Below are 17,161 nucleotides of genomic sequence, written 5' to 3'. Positions count from 1 at the left end.
AACCAGATTTGTGATTTATTATCAGTTTAAGTGATTGAAAGATTGGATACCTAATTTTTAAAATACTGTTACATTTTAGTTCTCAAATGCTTTGTGATTATAGAAGAGAGATCAGGCGGTTTTTTTTTTTCTCCAGTTGGTATTTTTGCACAGAACTGTAGCTGTCCATGGGGTGCTGAATAATACTATTCCACCTTGAAGTAGATGTGATAGAAAGGTAACTGAGAAAATTGGATGAATTTAAAGGAGTAAGTACTAATTTCTTTCATTCTGCTTGGAAAACCTTCTGTTGTAAATGAAGTTTTTCCCAACCTTGAAGCAATGCAGAGAGGATAGGAAGCTTAGAGGTGCACTATGGAGCCAAATGATTGATTGATTGATTGATTGATTGCATTAGAGACAGAGACAGAGAGCAAGTGCACAAACAAGGGGGGGAGGGATAGAGGGAGAAGCAGACTCCCTGTCAGACAGGGAGCCTGATTCAGGACTCAATCCCAGAACCCTGGGATCATGACCTGAGCTGAAGTCAAATGCTTAACCCACTAAGCCATCCAGGTGGCCCCAAATTTATTTTTAAATTTTCTCCCTAGTACATGGTACAGGAAGAAGGCTACTAGAGGCCATTTGCACACACCCTGGGATGTCCTACTTTTTGATGAACCGTATTTGGGATCGTCTCTTTGTAGTGCTCCTAAGTGTTGTAGTAGAAAGATAAAACCAGGTAAAGAAAACTTAGACACTTCAGTTGCTATGTTTAAATGATCTCTTCTCATTCCCTTCTTGGACTGCTACAGGAAAAAATTCTTAAATACCTTCTCCTTGGAGCTTCCAACTGCTGTCTTTATTATAAAAGTTCTCATCTTAGTTGTTTCTAAAGACTTTAAAAACTTGACTTCCTTTTAGTCTAATTTTTATGTAACAGAGGAGCTATAATAAGGATCAGCCCATCTGATAAATTGTGAGAATGTGTATGATTTTCAAGCATAACTGCTAAACTCTCACCATGAAAGAAACCCCTCTTTTTACAACTAAGGAAAGGAATTTGGCTGAGAGTCACAGTCTAACACCACTATAGCTTTATATAGAACTTTGTAGCTCTCGAGTGTTTCATCTCATTTGATCTGCAGAGTTGCTTTCCCAGCTTTTCTCCCTCCAAAGATTAATATGATAATGTGGAAGTTTTGCTCTTCTTAGGAATAATTATTGAGTCAGCCTCAGAGTCTCATGCTCATGCTGTTCCTTGATTCCCATGATTTCACTAACTTAGCTAGAGTGCAGGTAGTGTACTACTCTGAAACATTTTCCTTTGTGAATGAAGAGAGGCCTTCTATTGCCTTCAGATGGTTAGAATATAGACCTCCATGTGCAAACTGTCTTTGAGTCTTTCCTCTGTTCAGTGTCACCCCCTCTTCTCCCACCCTCCCCAAAAGCTCTCTGACTCAGAGAAGGACTATGACAGAAGAGAAGGACAGATAACAGTCTTGTCTTCTCTTTGGCAAGAATGTATCCCTTACCATGTCCCTCTTTTTCAAAAGTATTTAAATTCAGTGAATTAACATATAACGTACTGCTAGTTACAGAAGTAGAGGTCAGTGATTCATCAATTTTATAGACTACCCCAGTGCTCCATTACATCACATGCCATCCTTAATGTCCATCACCCAGTTACCCCACCCTCCCCCTACCCCTCCAGACACCCTCAGTTTGTTTCCAGTGATTGAGTCTCTTATGGTTTGTCTGTCTCTAATTTCGTCTTATTTTTTCCTCTCTTCCCCTATGATTTTCTGTTTTATTTCTTAAATTTCACATATGAGTGAGATGATATGATAATTGTCTTTCTCTGCTTAACTTATTTCACTTAGCATAGTACCCTCTAGTTCAATTCACGTTGTTGTGAATGGCAAGATTTTATTTATTTTGATGGCTGAATAGTATTCCATTGTGTGTGTGTGTGTTAGTGTGTATACATACCATCTCTTCTTTATCCATTAATCTGATGTTGGACATCTGGTCTCTTTCTGTAGTTTGGCTATTGTGGACATTGCTGCTATAAACATTGGGGTGCAGGTGCACCTTCAGATCACTATGTTATATCCTTTGGGTAAATCCCTAGTAGTGTACTTGCTGGGTCATAGGGTAGCTCTATTTTCAGCTTTTTTTTTTTTTAAGATTTTATTTATTTATTCATGAGAGACAGAGACAGAGAGAGAGGGAGAGAGAGAGGGAGAGTCAGAGACACAGGCAGAGGGAGAAGCAGGCTTCTCTCCCAGAGAAGCAGGCAGAGGGAGCCCGATGTGGGACTTGATCCCAGGTCTCCAGGATCACACTCTGGGCTGAAGGTGGCGCCAAACTGCCTGAGCCACCAGGGCTGCCCTATTTTCAGCTTTTTGAGGAACCTCTATACTATTTTCCAGAGTGGCTGCACTAGCTTGCATTCCTACCAAGAATAAAAGGGGGTTCCCCCTTTGTTTACTTTCTTACCAGCATCTGTTGTTTCCTGTACCATGTCCCTCTTTTATTTCTTTTCTTGGGGGAGTAGAGGGGTAGGGAAGGGGAATGGAAAGTGTGTCCCTCAACACACAGCAGTATCCATTGGAGGTCCTGTAAGCTCACGGCGCATCTTTCAGGCAGTAGTGAAGAAATGGTCTCTTTATTGATGAAGTTGTTTGACCTTTTTTCTCTTTTATTTCCTAGGATGTTACTAAGTTCTGGGTTGCAGTCATTAAAAAGAGAAAAATAAAATTTTGTACCCCATTTAAATCATGATGGGGCTTGATCAGCCAAAATATTTGCACCTAATGATTTCAACATATTTTGGTGAAAAATTTATATAAATCAAAATTGTAAATAAAAATTTGATAAAATGACTTATAGGACTTGTTTTTTGTCTAACATGATAACAGAATGAAAACATTTTTAACCCGAGAATGTTTTATATATTCTATTGCATACTCTAAAAAGAAAGTTTTCTTATTTTTGTCTTTTTTTTTTACTGTATAAAAAGATATAACTGTATTGAAAGATGTGAACCCTATGACACTAAATAGATAGGATGTGACATTATGATACAGTCATTAGGTGGTTAGAAAGCATATAATTGGTTTTTGTATACGTGCTTTAATAAATTAGTAATATGTTGGACTTTCTTTTAGGCTTTTAACTTTCTACATAGTATTGGCATATAATTCTATACATCTTAAAGTTGTGCTGTTACTTAGCAGAAGAGCAAATATTTTTTGAAAATATTATAGTTTTCTCACTTTACCAAAAGATTAAAAAATAAAGTGGAAGTAAAATCTAAATAGTAGAAAATTCATTGTTTTATGTAGGTCTGCCCTCTTGTGTCTATAAGAGGAAATCTTGGTCATATTTTGAGAAGAGTCACTGAAAACATTCTATAAAATCAAAACTACTTATAATGATTGTTTTATGGTCCTATCAATCATGAGGTGTATTAAAGAGCCATTTCACTGAGTTCAAGAAGGTTCTTTTTTTAATATAGGTGATTTGCATTAAATAAACATTTTGAACCAACTAAAGTATATAAAAGGCAACATTAAACATTTAAAAATGAGTTCATTTTTAGTACCCTGTAAATTAAGATTAGTAGAATTTATTCTACAGTAGAAAGAATATTTGGTATTTAAAAATTTTAAATACATTGTCTTATTATATCTTATTCTTTACATATCATGATAAACAGAATAAATAAGTTCCGTTTAAAGGTTAGGTTTTTGTTCTACATTATAATCTGAGTTCTAGTATTCCGTAATCTTCAAGAAAAAGGTTTTAATTTCTATTGAAGGCAGAATGAAAAACAAAAACTTATTTTTATTTTACTTAGGGAAATAACCCATAGCTTCACATTTTATAGTTTGGTGTTGATATAAGTAATAATGAACATTAAAATGAAAGGAATAGAATTTTAGCATTTCAGATTTCCCACTTATTAACATCAGTGCAGCTATAGAACTTGGTTACTTCTTTCACAAATAATTACTAATAACTGGTAATGTTGAATATATTGCTTACTATCTATAAGTGTTCTATTTGGTATTAGATGAGGCTTTGCTGAAGAAATCTCCCTGTTGGTATGAGATTCTTTTCCCTCTGTTCCTCAGGTATCTGTGAACCAAAATTATTCCCCTGCCCATCCCCATTACCTGTCAGGTACCCAGAAAAAATCCAAAAGCAGTGTCTCCTTTACTAATCTGTTAGCAGCACTTGTACTATATATATATAAACCAAGATCAGTACTGACTTTTCAAATTCTTTTAGTAGCCACATTTCCACAAATAATACAGTAAATAATATGTTCTTTATTCTCTTAGTAGTTGCTATATTAGTAATATGTCTTGAAGTTAAAATTACTGGATTATGCAGTATAGGTATAAACCACTTTAAACCTAATTTTAAACAGAATCAAGTTAAATTACCAAATTTTGGTGAATATATTTTCCAATACCAATTTTTACTTCTATTATGAGTTAGAAGATATTTTTAAATGATCAGAGGGGAAATTGAAAATGTATTTAAGGAAAAAATTGTAGATTGACATTACTGGGTTTATAATTTAGCATGGTAGGATTGCCTACCAAATAGGTATTGAACATTTGGTTGATAGATTAAGGAAAATAGCTATATCTTGTTATAAACAGTAGGACAAAGAGTTCATGTCAAAATATGATCAAGGAATTAATATTGGGGAACCCCAAATTTTATTTTTTTAATGCTTGAAAGAGTATTTCTCCTTTTATTTTTAAAATTCTTTTCCTTGCCTATATTAAGTATGAGGTTAAGAATAGAAGACAATCTATAAAATCATTCTAAAGTCTTAAGATTTCATGATTTCAAAGACATAATGTGGTAAGTTATGTACTTAGGTGATCAACTACAGTGCCTTATGTTAGACTCTGTTCTGTTAGTGTATTAGTAATTGGCTAATCATACTCTCAGCTGTTAAATTAACCAATTGTTTTTGTCTCTTGATCATAATGTACTACAGAGAGCAGATTTATGGTTTGCCTTCATACACTACAACTCTGTAATTCTTTGAAAAAGTTAAGAGAAATTTTATTTATGTAAGAGTATGGTCTTATTTTTTCCTACTTGATTCTCATAAACTTAAAAAAAGATGTTAGTGTTGTACAGAGAAAGAATACAATTTATATTTCAAAATGTAGGTTATGAGAGTTACTATTACTAGAAAGACTTCTGAATGATAATTATAAAGATAACAGATGTAAGGAATCAGTAGGCTATTTCAAATGATGACTTCATTTGGATGATTATTTTCGTACTTAGCGGAGACTTGAAAAATCTTAATAAACATTACATAGGCATTTACAGTACAATATAAATATTTAGCTCAAATAGTGAAGCTAATGCTTTATATGTGAAGTGAACTGGTTAGCAGAGCAGTTTTAAAACTAAACTCCTACTTTACCCTCAGAAAAAATTTGGCATAGAAACTTTTACAAGCTTTGTTGAGGAATTCAGCAATTACATTATGCGCACCTATAGTCATTTTGAAGTTAATTTTTGAAAATAAAGCTCTTTTCATGTTTACAAAATCCCACAGATGAAGACATTTGTTAATAATTTCTTTTGTTCTGAATCTTGACCTTTTCACAAGTAAAATCTTCTACTTAGAAGTGGTCTGTTATATAGTATTATTTTCCCCTCTTCATGGGATGGCAGATATTAAGTTGATGGTGACAAGTTGCATCACTGGAGATTGCAGCAGAACTTCAGAGAAGCATCACAATGATGCAGATCAACAAGAGACATATTAAAATGAGACAGAAATTTATAAATAGGTTCTGAAGATTTTGACGTGCTTGTTGAGGCATTTCAATGGTTGAAGCTCTTCTAATAGCAGAGCGAGTGAGGTATTGGACTTTATCCATGACCCCAGGAAAGCAGGAAGTCTCAAGTTTTAAATGGTGAAGAGAAAGGTAAAAAGCTGGCGGCCAAATGTGAGCTCAACCACTCTCTTCTTTTAGGTAGCCTGGAATATAAAAATAATGACTGGGTTAGGATCATGTGTGTAACCTATTCTCTGAACAGGTAAAAACACAATTTGTATTAATTCATCTTCCTTAATATTATTTGTATTTGTGACATCAAATTATCTCTGTATTCCTTTTTGATGAGGGTCACCATGAGGTCTTATCTATCTTGTGTTTGGAGTGTAATAACTTCAATCTTTTGCCTCCTTCTCTCAAAATGGCTAGAAGTATAGTTTGGTTTAGGGTGCAACTCATTTTGGACTATTACCCTGAGCAAAAGTTCTAACATATAGTTTCATTAAGACTATTTCTCTATGAGCATAATTGTTGTGAACACTAGTGTATTAATGGCTTCAGAGAAAATCTCATAAAAACAAATGCGTAAGAAATTGTTTTCCAGATGTTGATTTTAGTCCAAAATAAAATAGTTAAATGAAAAGTATTTTATCAGAATTACAGATTCAAATGTTTGTCATTCCTTTTTATTATTCTATAGCTTTGTAGAATATGCTATTTTGAGTAGCATTTTAACGAGACTTGATATTAAGTACTGAAGAACGACTCAGAAAGCATAATAATAGAATTATTACCTAGGGGCCTGGGTGGCACAGTTGGTTAAGCAGCCGATTCTTGGTTTTAGCTCAGTACATGATCTCAGAGTCATGAGACATAGCCCCTTATCAGGCTGTGTGCTCAGCTTGGAGTCTGCTTAAGTCTCTCTCTCTGCCTTTCCCCTAAAATAAATAAATAAATCTAAAAAAATATTACCGTTATCTTGCTGTATACCACAGACAGTTTCTATTTAGAAATGACCTGTACTCAAGAGCAGTGGTTTCATGTTCTTTCTTTAAGGGCTTTCCCTGAGTTATTTTGCCTAATTATTTCTGGTAATAAATGAGACAGAATAAAACAATGCATTATTATAGAAAAATTAGAGATTAGAAATTAACTGTAAATTAACTTCAGAGATAATAGTTACTAAGATTTGGGTTTTTTTTTATTGTCAATTAAGATATTTCTATATAAGTTTTGAAACAAAAAATCGAAATGGAATTTAAAAAACCCATTATTAACTGCCCAGAGATAATGGCTGTTAACATTTATTGATATATCATTGTTGATGAAAATGTTACCACCTTTCCCAGTATCCAAATTTCATTTTTTCCCTAATCTCTATACAGTCCATGAAAGCCCAGCTCAACCGGTCAGCTCCATTTCCGAGTGAGACTAGTGCTGAGGAGAGCAGAGGGGAGAACTTAAAAAATGGGAGAGGGAAGATGTATTTCCGGTGTTATCAGTGACAGCTAGGCATTTAGGTTTACAAAGAAGCCCTGTCTGTGGGTGTTAGATTCTGTAGTTCAGCTCTATGAAGCTCGAATTATATGCTAAACTGGGCTTTCATTTGGCTGGAGACTCTGGCCTGCTTCCTAGTATTGGTCTGTAGTGAGGAGACCCAAATAGCTAACTTGTATAAAACTTCATTCTCTTAAAGAGTTGGTAACAACTGGTGTTTCTCTAGCATATGTATGTCTGTAGCATATATTCTGAATTGTCTAATACAAGTGGCTGTTAATTTATAATACCTCTGCTACTTGGTGGGAAATGGCAACATAAATGTGTTTATTTAATGTAATTACTTTTGTTTGAATTCCTCAGAGAAACTACTGTAGAAATAGTTTTTTGTTTTTTTTTTTTTACAGTTTATTCATTAAGAAAATGCATCCTTTAAGTTTTTTCTGCTTATATTTGCATGTTCTAATGAATTCTATCGGTTAACTGTGGGGAATATCCCTATTATTTATTCTTTTGTGTAATTGAGTAGTTGTTTATGTGAGAATGTATAACAGTAGAGTCAAGAAAGGAATAAGAACTAGCATTGGTCATTCCTATTTGAACTTACACTTTTGTGAAGTTTCATGACTTAAATCGTCTAAATGTTCTGATTCTAAAAATTACTGTGAGATAAAACATGGAAAAGGCGGAAGCTGGCTAGTTGTGCATCTTGAAGCTATATGCAAGAGTTCCCTATCCTGACACTTTGATGAGTGGGACTTGAGTCACATGAAACATGTCACCTTTCCATAAATACTTCATTGCCTTTTTTGATTCTGTCTTTTGCACATGTTGTTCTGGCTCTGTCTGGAATGTCTACCCTCCCCCTTCCCCCACAGTCTGCTCTACCTTTGATTCATTGCCAGGCAAACTTCAGTTGATCCTTAAGGCCCAGTTTAAATATCACTTCCTAATGAAACTTTCCATTACTCATTAAGGTAAAATTGGTTATCACCTCCGCTGGTTTCTATGTTACCTATATCAGGAGGGCAATCAGGCTGTGCTGTAATTTTGATTCATTTGTCCTTGCCCCCAGGTAGACATCTAGTTCATGAGTATAAGGAACCACACATTTATTTTGCATTCTGGTATGCAGTGCATAGTTGTTAATATTTGAAAAATCAGTGAAGTTGAATAAGGGATTCTTATGATTTACTTTAATAGTTTTAGAAAATTGTTAATGATCAAAGATGGTGCTGTGACTTTAACAGATTAACTAACCAGTTAGGGTAACAGAATTTGATGGTTGAACACATAATCTTCAATATTCTTCTCAAGTCTCTATTACAGATAAGGGAAATGAGCCTTAGAGGATTACAGCTTAGATAAATTGCTGTTAATATTAACAACATTAACCTGAAGGAGACCTTATACAGATAGGTATATTTTGTGTTTGTGAAGTATGAAGAAGTACACCCGGGGAGATAAACTCTCTACTGATGGAAGTATGACAAATATACTTTAGAGATGATCTCATGATACTTTAACAGCCAAGTCTTACTGAAAAAGGATAGTTTGTTTGTGGAAACAAATAGGATATAAAGAGAATAACCAAAAATAGTGTGGTTTCTTGTCAAACTTAGGTATATGTTATTATTTAAACTGATTTATAGCCACTTTATAATCTTACACTAACACCAAGAACAAATCTGCTTTACATGCTGAAATGTTAGTAGTATGCTTTCAATTTATTGGGCCCAACTTATTTTACAGTGCAAACTCCGAAATATGTTGAGTCCTGATTCTACTGAACTTCCAAAATCTGTATGATAATAATTAAACCAGAATTCATCCATATAAGATGGGTCTTCATATCATATATCAACTCTTTGGAATTGTCTGTGGCCTTCACTGCATCATTAACTTATGGCATGGTTGCCCGGTGTTTATCATTCTTTTCTCTGCACTCGTAACATTCTTTGAATTTAGAACTCCTACAGTCTTTTTCTTTTCCTCCCTTCCTGAGGGCCAAGCTGTTAGTAGTAATATTTGATGGAAAGCCTCGAAATAAGTAGTTTCACTTTATATTCATTTTATCTGGTGATAATAGAGTATTCTTTTGGGATAATCATAAATAGATTGTATTGGTAGGTTTTGAACTTGTATCTGGCAGAGCACTGATGGAGATGGAAATTATTCCTACCTCTCCTTTTATTTTTAAAAAAATTTTTAAAAAAGATTTTATTTATTCATGAGAAAGAGAGAGAGAGGGGCAGAGACACAGGCAGAGGGGGAAGCAGGCTCCCTGCAGGGAGCCCGATGTGGGACTCGATCCCAGGTCTCTAGGATCACGCCCTGGGCCGAAGGCAGGCGCCAAACCCCTGAGCCACCCAGGCGTCCCCCTACTACTACCCTTTTAAAGGAAATGCATAGATTAGTTGTTTGTGACAGGAGGAGTAAGGGCACTTTAAAAGTTAATTCATCACTCAGGCTGTAGAATCAGGATATTAAAAATATGAAAGATTCTTTGATAGGGACTGGTTGTAGAAGTGCCAGATTCCTGTCCCTTGAGTCACATGTAAGAGGCAGAAAAGTACCCATAGAGTATTTTGTATACTGTGGGATCTAGGATTATTTTAATTTTTGGAGAGATGGAAGAATACTATTATGTGTAGGATTTATAAAGTCTTTTCATTGTCTACTTCATTTGCTCAGAAATGAAATTGGGAAGTAAATACTGTCTGATCAAATTCAAGATAATATTCTGTTTTTTGAAGTGGAGGAAGGGAAGACAAACCACAGGGAACTCTTAATCTTTCAACTAATACAGCGTGCCATGGTCGGCAACAGTTTGGGTGGGAGGTACTGTATCAGCCTCGGCTAGGGCTCTCACTTTGTGGTGAATCCTATTTCTTAATGTAATGTCGGATGAATTCTTATGCAAAACAAATCTCAGTCTCAGTAGACTTTGGAAAACTTTCGGTGGTCTGCTTTATGACTTGCTAGGAAATTGAAACCTTAACAATGCAGTATATGGTAAGTAGCAATCCTTACCTATAACTTAAGTACTTTCAGTGCTTTGCATAACTTTCTGAACTTCAGTTTTTTGGGGATACTTTCTCTCCTGAAACCATAAATTCCTGAGATTATTTATAGAATTCAGAATTTTCTTCCCTTTTTATTTTTGGCTGCTTACTTTTAGTAAATGTGGACATATTTTCCTAGTAAATTCAAGTAATGTGTATTACTAATGTGTATTAACTGGTCCAACACTAGAGTCCGACAGATACTTTTAGAATTTTTTTTCATTTAATTGGTTCAAAAGATTAGACTTTTCTTTAGGTTTGGGTATATAGGACCTATCTATTATTAAGATTATTTTGGGGTTTTATTTTTTCTTACTATTTACTGTCCTTTTTGCAGATATCTGAAAGTGATTGTGTATGCAATTTTTTTTTGATTTGTTGAATTAAGTCAGGACAGTTCATCATAGATTTATAATCAGTCTGTGGGTATCCAGAATTTCTATTTGGTAGAATAATTTTCCTTTTTTCAAAAATATTTAGGGGATCCCTGGATGGCTCAGTGGTTTAGCGCCTGCCTTCAGCACAGGGCGTGATCCTGGAGTCCTGGGATCGAATCCCACATCGGGCTCCCTGTGTGGAGCCTGCTTCTCCCTCTGCCTGTGTCTGCCTCTCTCTCTCTGTGTCTCTCATGAATAAACCCAGGCGTCCCATAATTTTCCTTTTGAGATTGCCTAATACTAAACTTGAAAGTTTTATTTGAAGTTGCTTTGGCAGCAATATCCAGAACTTTGTTGGTCCACACTGGCTATTTGAAAGAATCTTCAGGCTGCTTCTGCCTGGTTATGGAAAGAATTGTGTAAATATAAAAATCAATATATTCTCAACCCCTAAATTGACTCCATAATAAAATATTTTCCTTGCTGTAAAGCTCTGCCTTGAGGAAAATTCATTAAACAATAGCATAGAGAGATTTTTCTCTTTGAAATTGTCGCATTGCTGTTCCTGTTTTGTCTATAGGCTTGTCTTAATTTATCTGTTTATTATGTTAAAATTAATTTTTTAACAATTACAGATTTCTTTTACTCTGTAGTCATTGAGACTTCAGAGTCTTCTTTTGGGGAAAAAGATGTGGGAAGAGAATGCAGGGGAGAAGTTTGAAGGAAAAATGAACGCTAGTTAAATAAATCCCCACTAATAAGTGAATTGGTCTTTTTTTTTTTTTTTTTTTTGAAAGACCTGAAGGTGGAGTACAGTTTAAAAATCACTAGAGGTCCTCAGTAGACTATGAGTATACTGGGGTGGAGCTGTAGGCCCAGGCTTCACTTTATTGTGTTTATTTGGTAACACATGCTTCAGAATTAGATAGGGTAAGAACATTGAAGTATAATTTCTGGACATGTTCAAAGAGACTATGTATTATTACCTGATTTAGGTAATTGTAATTTAGAAAGATTATTTCCTTGATTTTTAACCTTTAGGTTTATTCCTTTGCTACTCTGATCAACATTTTTCATTCACAGTTTAGATGAAAGTCATTTTCATAGCATAAATAACAAAGCAAGATTCCTCTGTCCAAGCACTTAAATGGGGCAGAATATTTTAAGTGGTAGAATGTGGGGAAGCCAGAAGTGAAATTGAAGTAAGGATTTAATATTGGAATTGGAATAAAGTACAGAAGTGTGGTTTTTGTGAAAAGTTTTGAGAAGTTAACCTAATTTTTAGGCATCAAGGCTAAATAGATTAAAGACATGAATTTTAGGAAAGAAACAAATTAAATAAAAGGAGATGTTGATTGTGGTATGTTATATTGTTTTTTTAAAGCCTGTGCAGTTATTTTGAGTTTTGCTTTCCATGGTCTATTGCTTAATAACAAGGACATCTATAACTTTCTTCTATCTCTGTCCTTATAAGTGATCAGGAGACTGTTATATAGATTATTAAGGACATAACACCGCATGTATAAATTAGCTTTAAATGAAATGGAGTGGTTTTAAATTAAAATACAGAGGTCTGTGTCCTCTAACTTTGCATTTAGAGTACCACTAACATTATTTGAGGACGTTCAGTTTATTTTGCTTTGCCAATGTCATGATGTATTTTTAAGCCATGTTCATCAGTGGATGTGATGTGCATGTGGTTTAGAGTTCTAAAATCTTGGCTTCAGCCAAGGCCACCACCATTTCCTAGTTCTGTGACCTTGCAGTTCACCTTTATGCATCTGTTTCCGAAATTGTAAGAGATGCAGTGTCAAACATACAGGGAGTTAAAAGAATCAAATGAAATTTTTGTATATAATAGTACATTTAGAAGATTGTACAGGAGTAAAGAAGGAAATTTTAAATGACTTTATTTCTAGGACTGGTAATAAATATACAGTCTAACTTAGAGAGTTATCTAATCTTTACATTTAATTTTTACTTAAAAATTTAATATGTTACATGATCTAACACATTTCATAATATATTGCATGATCATTAAAATTTTTATTCTTTTATACAAATTTTATTTATACAAATACTTTGTTTATATAACTACCCTATCTCCAACTTATTAGTGAGATTAAGAAATAATACATAAAAATATGTAACCAAATACAGGTTTTTTCTCTGGAATATTATTTTCCTTAAAGAATATTAGTGGAATATTATTTCCACTAAAATGTTGTTAAAATAATTTTGATACTTGAGTTTTAGGAAATGGCAGTGACTGACTTCTTAGTAAAGCAAGTACTTTAGCTCTTTTACATGTTTTTAAAACAATCAGTTTTTCATAAACATCCTTCATATTTCTTCCATTTTATTTTATCTCTCACTTTTTTTTTTTAACAAGTTAAACCTCCTGTCTTCTTAAAACAAAGACAATGCTTAAATTTCATCCTATGATAGAGATAAACTAGTTGGGACTAGTCTGCCAGTAGGGTATTTCTGTTTGAAATTTGAAGAGCTGTCACTGTAATTTTTATTAGCCTGTATACATTATTTATTGAAGAATAACTTTAATAGCTGAATTTGTGCTCTTTCTAGAAATTATCAACTTTTTGGAGCAATATGTGATGTGAAATTCTTGTACCATAAAAGAGCTCATGAATATCCCATTTCAAGTGTGAGAATGTAATTTGATAGGTATTTGAGTAAAAATGCATAAATATGTGTATAAAACACCTGCACCAAGTGACTTTCATGTGATACCAAAGGAAATACATTTTATGAATATAAAGATATTGAGAAGTGGTTACAGTATCTCAGTGGTAGGCAAAAATTAGAAATGTTTTCACATGTCTTAAGGAAAGCTGCTTGTGGAATTACAAAGTCCTTTTCTGTAAAAAGCAATAGAGTTAATATCATAGGAGCTTAGAATTCCAGAGATAAATTTTATTTTGACATACATATGAAAATAGAAATGAGATAAAATTGATGTGATTCTCTATGTCCTGACTGATAGAGATTTAAGAATGAAGATACATTTTGTATATTAAACTGAGGATTGTAACATCAAGAGTAAGTGGAATTCAGACAGAAGTCATAAAATGTATCATCTTCATCTCTGGGCATTTGAAAAGTTTCCTTCTCCATCGTTCCCCCCCTCCCCCTTAAAAATGCAGGAGAGGATAATGAGAAACCACGGAGGATAGTAACTTGGTAACAGTATATTCATTAATAGGCGGAATAAACATTTTATCAGATTCACTAAAATGAGATATTTAGGAATGTTCTGCCAAAATAATGTGTCTTTATTTTTTAAAAGTGCCAAATTAGTATTCTCTAACTTTACAAAGAATTTTACATGTGTTTTTAATGGATGTTTTAAAATTTCCAAGCTTGATTTCATGTAAGTAATTGAATTTATTAAATCTTGGAATTATTTTTAGAAGTGTTAAAAGTTGAGTGGACTCTATAGAGAGGGAAAAAGTCTTCAAATGCATTTTAAAATTAGTTTGTTTTATATTTTAAAAAGTTCTGTTAAATATTTATTGTAAAGAATCATACTGATAATATTGGAATAATCATGCCAGCAGTGTGCGTGTTGTACAATCACACGACTGTTCATAGTATCACAGATGTAAATAGAAGCCCAGTCCTACCCTGTTTTTCAGCACAGTAACAGATAACAAGATGTAGCCATTGTTTTTGCTTGAAGGAATAAGATCTCCATTACCACCAAATATAGTTACATAATTGAAAGATATTTTAATTGGAAAAATCCACTTTTCAGAAGCAAAAATGAAAGTCAAATTAAAATGACAAATCACTAACCAAGGTCAAAGATGATGCGACCCTTATTATTTCAAAGTTAAGTCTTGCTCTTACTGTCACCAAACAGGCATTTATTTAGAAATTAAAGTTTTTGTCATATCACACATTTTATTAACTTTGAACTGAAATTTACAAAACATGGTTAACTCTTGAAAAAGTTTAGTAATTTTGAATTCTGAAAAACAAGAATTACCAAAATTAATGAAATCTATTTCTTACCTTGGCTCTTGTGATGATTACAATATAAAGTATTGTGAGTTGTATGAAGTCTTATCGGTGTTTAGTTAGAAAGTTTTCTGACTCTGTTACCAGACTTATGGCAACAATTGAAGTAGGTGTAGGAGGAAAAGTGTTCTAGGGAGGTCTTATGATGTCATACAAGAATTCTGAAGTTATGATTGGTTAGCCATAGTCTTATCACAACCAAACCTTTTAGAATGTCACTTATCTTACTTTGAGTATGGAAAGGTCATTAACACTTTGTGCCACATTTTTTTGCTTGTAATTTTTAAAAGTGTATGGGAGATAAATGAAAAAAAAAAAAGTTTGGGGTGGTAGAAAGCTCCCTTTAAAGATTCATGAATCTTCAGGCTTAGAAATAATTGTGTACTGATGGTGATAATGTTGAAGAACTAAAATAGATATATGGAATTTTAATGAGTGAGAATATTATTGGCTTAGTCAAATAACTTTCATTGTATTGTCGCTGCTGTTGCTTTAATACTGCAGTTTCATACTGTTAGCTTCTAACAATACAGCAATTAAATATTTTCACAGAATCAAGTTTTATATCTTTCACTGTTTTATTTTGTTCTCTGTCTTCATATATTTATATGGGAAAGGATGTGTGTGTGAGGAAACCAGGCTAATGTTTTCAGTTTAAAAAATTAGTTTTATCATAGCATGTAAGAACTGATACATGTATTTAATTAATTTGTGTTTTTTCAGGTAGAGCTTTAACAATATATTTATGAACAATAATTATAATGTTTAAACTGATATATTACCCCAAGAATAGTTACAATTTACAAATTTCAGTATTTAAGATTTTTTATTTAACAGCTGTGTTAAACTACCATAAAATCTTTTTTTACTACCATAAAAGCTTAATAAAATTTTAAAAAGTGGAGACAATATCAAAAGTAACTTTACAGTAAAAATGAAATAATCACAGATTCCTAATCAGTGGCATTCTAGTTAATGATGCTTTCTTGAAAATAAGTGCATTTTGTTTTACATTTAAGGTGCATAAAGTTTCTAAAAAGATTGCCTCACTTAATGCAGCAATTGTTTTCATGAAAATTACTATACAAATAAAATTTTAGTAAATGGAATGGTATTTGAACTTCCTAAAACAGTTTATCTATAAGAATAGAACTGGAAAAAAAATTCTTTGGAAAAACGAGGCATCATTTTCCTGTTTTCTCTGATTTTTTGTTTATACTACATATTACATTTTCTTAAATCAACACACCTGCAAATTCCAATTTTTAAATCTCTTCTGTAATTCTGGAGGAGCTATTTATTAAAATTTTTTTTAATGTTTATAGCAGAGTGAGCTCCTCCTGCTTCACTTTCTTATGGGTAACTAAAATGTAGTGCAGCAGCTGCTTATGTGTCCTTAAATGGAGATGGTTTTGGCTTCTTCCAAAGAAAGATAAAATCCTTCTCTAAAGCAAACCTCTTGTTATTTAAAGAATCAACTAAAACTAACAAAAAAAAAATATTTCAAAAGACCCTCCATGAACGTTGCTAAGGGAAAATTTACAACTTAAAAATAAAACCCCAAATTAAAGAAATTGGATGAATAATGTTTGACATTTTGCTCAAAAGGCTGCAGTTTTTCAATCCTTACATAATAAAGATCTCTTATTATCAATTGCCAATGATGACTGTAATATAAACCTAGGTTGAAAATATAAGCCTAGAGTGGTTTATAGTGGTTTGTCAAAGATGACAGCTGCTGAGCAATAGACTGAGGCTTCAAATCTGTACCTGTTGCCTTATCTGTGGAATGGGTTTGTTGTGAGAGATTAATGGGATGAAGTATGTGTCCTCACTATTAGAGATCCTGCAATGGAGTGTCCATTTAGTGTTAGTACAGTCAATCCTTGACATGGGGGTAGGGGTGCTGATACCCCCTCACACATCGTCGAAAATCTGCAGATAACTTTTGACTCCTCAAAAACTACTAAAACCCTATCATTGACCAGAAGCCTTATCCCTAATAAAACAGAACACGTACTTCGTATATGTGTTATATACTGTATTCTTATGATAAAGTAAGCTAGAGAAGGGCAGATGTTAAGAAAATCATAAGGAAAATACATTTATAATATTGTGCATATATATATATATTTTAAAAAATCCACATATAAGTGGACCCACGCAGTTCAAACCCGTGTTGTTCAAGGGTCAGCATGCTTATTTTCTCTTTTCCTTTAGAAGATGATTCTTAACCTGCAATCTATGGGTAGAGTTCAGTAGTCTTGAACTTGGATAGGAAAAAACAAATTGTATCTTTATTTTTACTGAACTCTGAATAAGATTTAGCATATCTCAGTTTCAACTGTAGGCTACAAACTTTAGCAATATATTT

The 17,161-nt window shown here is 33.3% G+C and overlaps 2 protein-coding genes and 1 long non-coding RNA gene across 5 annotated transcripts in view; 2 read left to right on the top strand and 1 right to left on the bottom strand.

Moving 5' to 3' along the window:
* Positions 1-17,161, top strand: part of CEP85L (centrosomal protein 85 like) — a 151,469-nt gene that overhangs the window by 47,385 nt on the left and 86,923 nt on the right. The gene's annotated exons all lie outside the window — the stretch shown is intronic.
* On the top strand, positions 257-5,258 carry LOC140636511 (uncharacterized). Its single transcript, XR_012033710.1, has 2 exons — positions 257-721; positions 2,695-5,258. It is a non-coding gene; the product is annotated as an uncharacterized lncRNA (long non-coding RNA).
* Positions 3,476-14,940, bottom strand: PLN (phospholamban). 2 transcript variants are annotated; one of them, XM_072831745.1, is made up of 3 exons: positions 14,782-14,930; positions 6,602-6,745; positions 3,476-6,010 (listed from the first exon to the last, which is right to left on the bottom strand). In XM_072831745.1, exon 3 carries the CDS (start codon positions 5,907-5,909, stop codon positions 5,751-5,753), a length of 159 nt encoding a protein of 52 aa, XP_072687846.1. In that variant the 5' UTR covers positions 5,910-6,010; positions 6,602-6,745; positions 14,782-14,930; the 3' UTR covers positions 3,476-5,750. The 2 variants fall into 2 exon arrangements, with proteins under 2 accessions (XP_072687846.1, XP_072687843.1); XM_072831742.1 differs by lacking the exon at positions 6,602-6,745 and having other exon boundaries at positions 14,782-14,940.

This window comes from Canis lupus, chromosome 1 (assembly GCF_048164855.1).
Source record: "Canis lupus baileyi chromosome 1, mCanLup2.hap1, whole genome shotgun sequence".
Taxonomy (NCBI): domain Eukaryota; kingdom Metazoa; phylum Chordata; class Mammalia; order Carnivora; family Canidae; genus Canis; species Canis lupus.
The sequence above is the reverse complement of the archived record's forward strand: the minus strand, read 5'-3'. Positions and strand labels throughout refer to the sequence as shown.

Excerpts from the sequence above, each read along its gene's own strand:
- PLN (XM_072831742.1), bottom strand. The coding sequence starts at position 5,909 with ATGGATAAAGTCCAATACCTCACTCGCTCTGCTATTAGAAGAGCTTCA.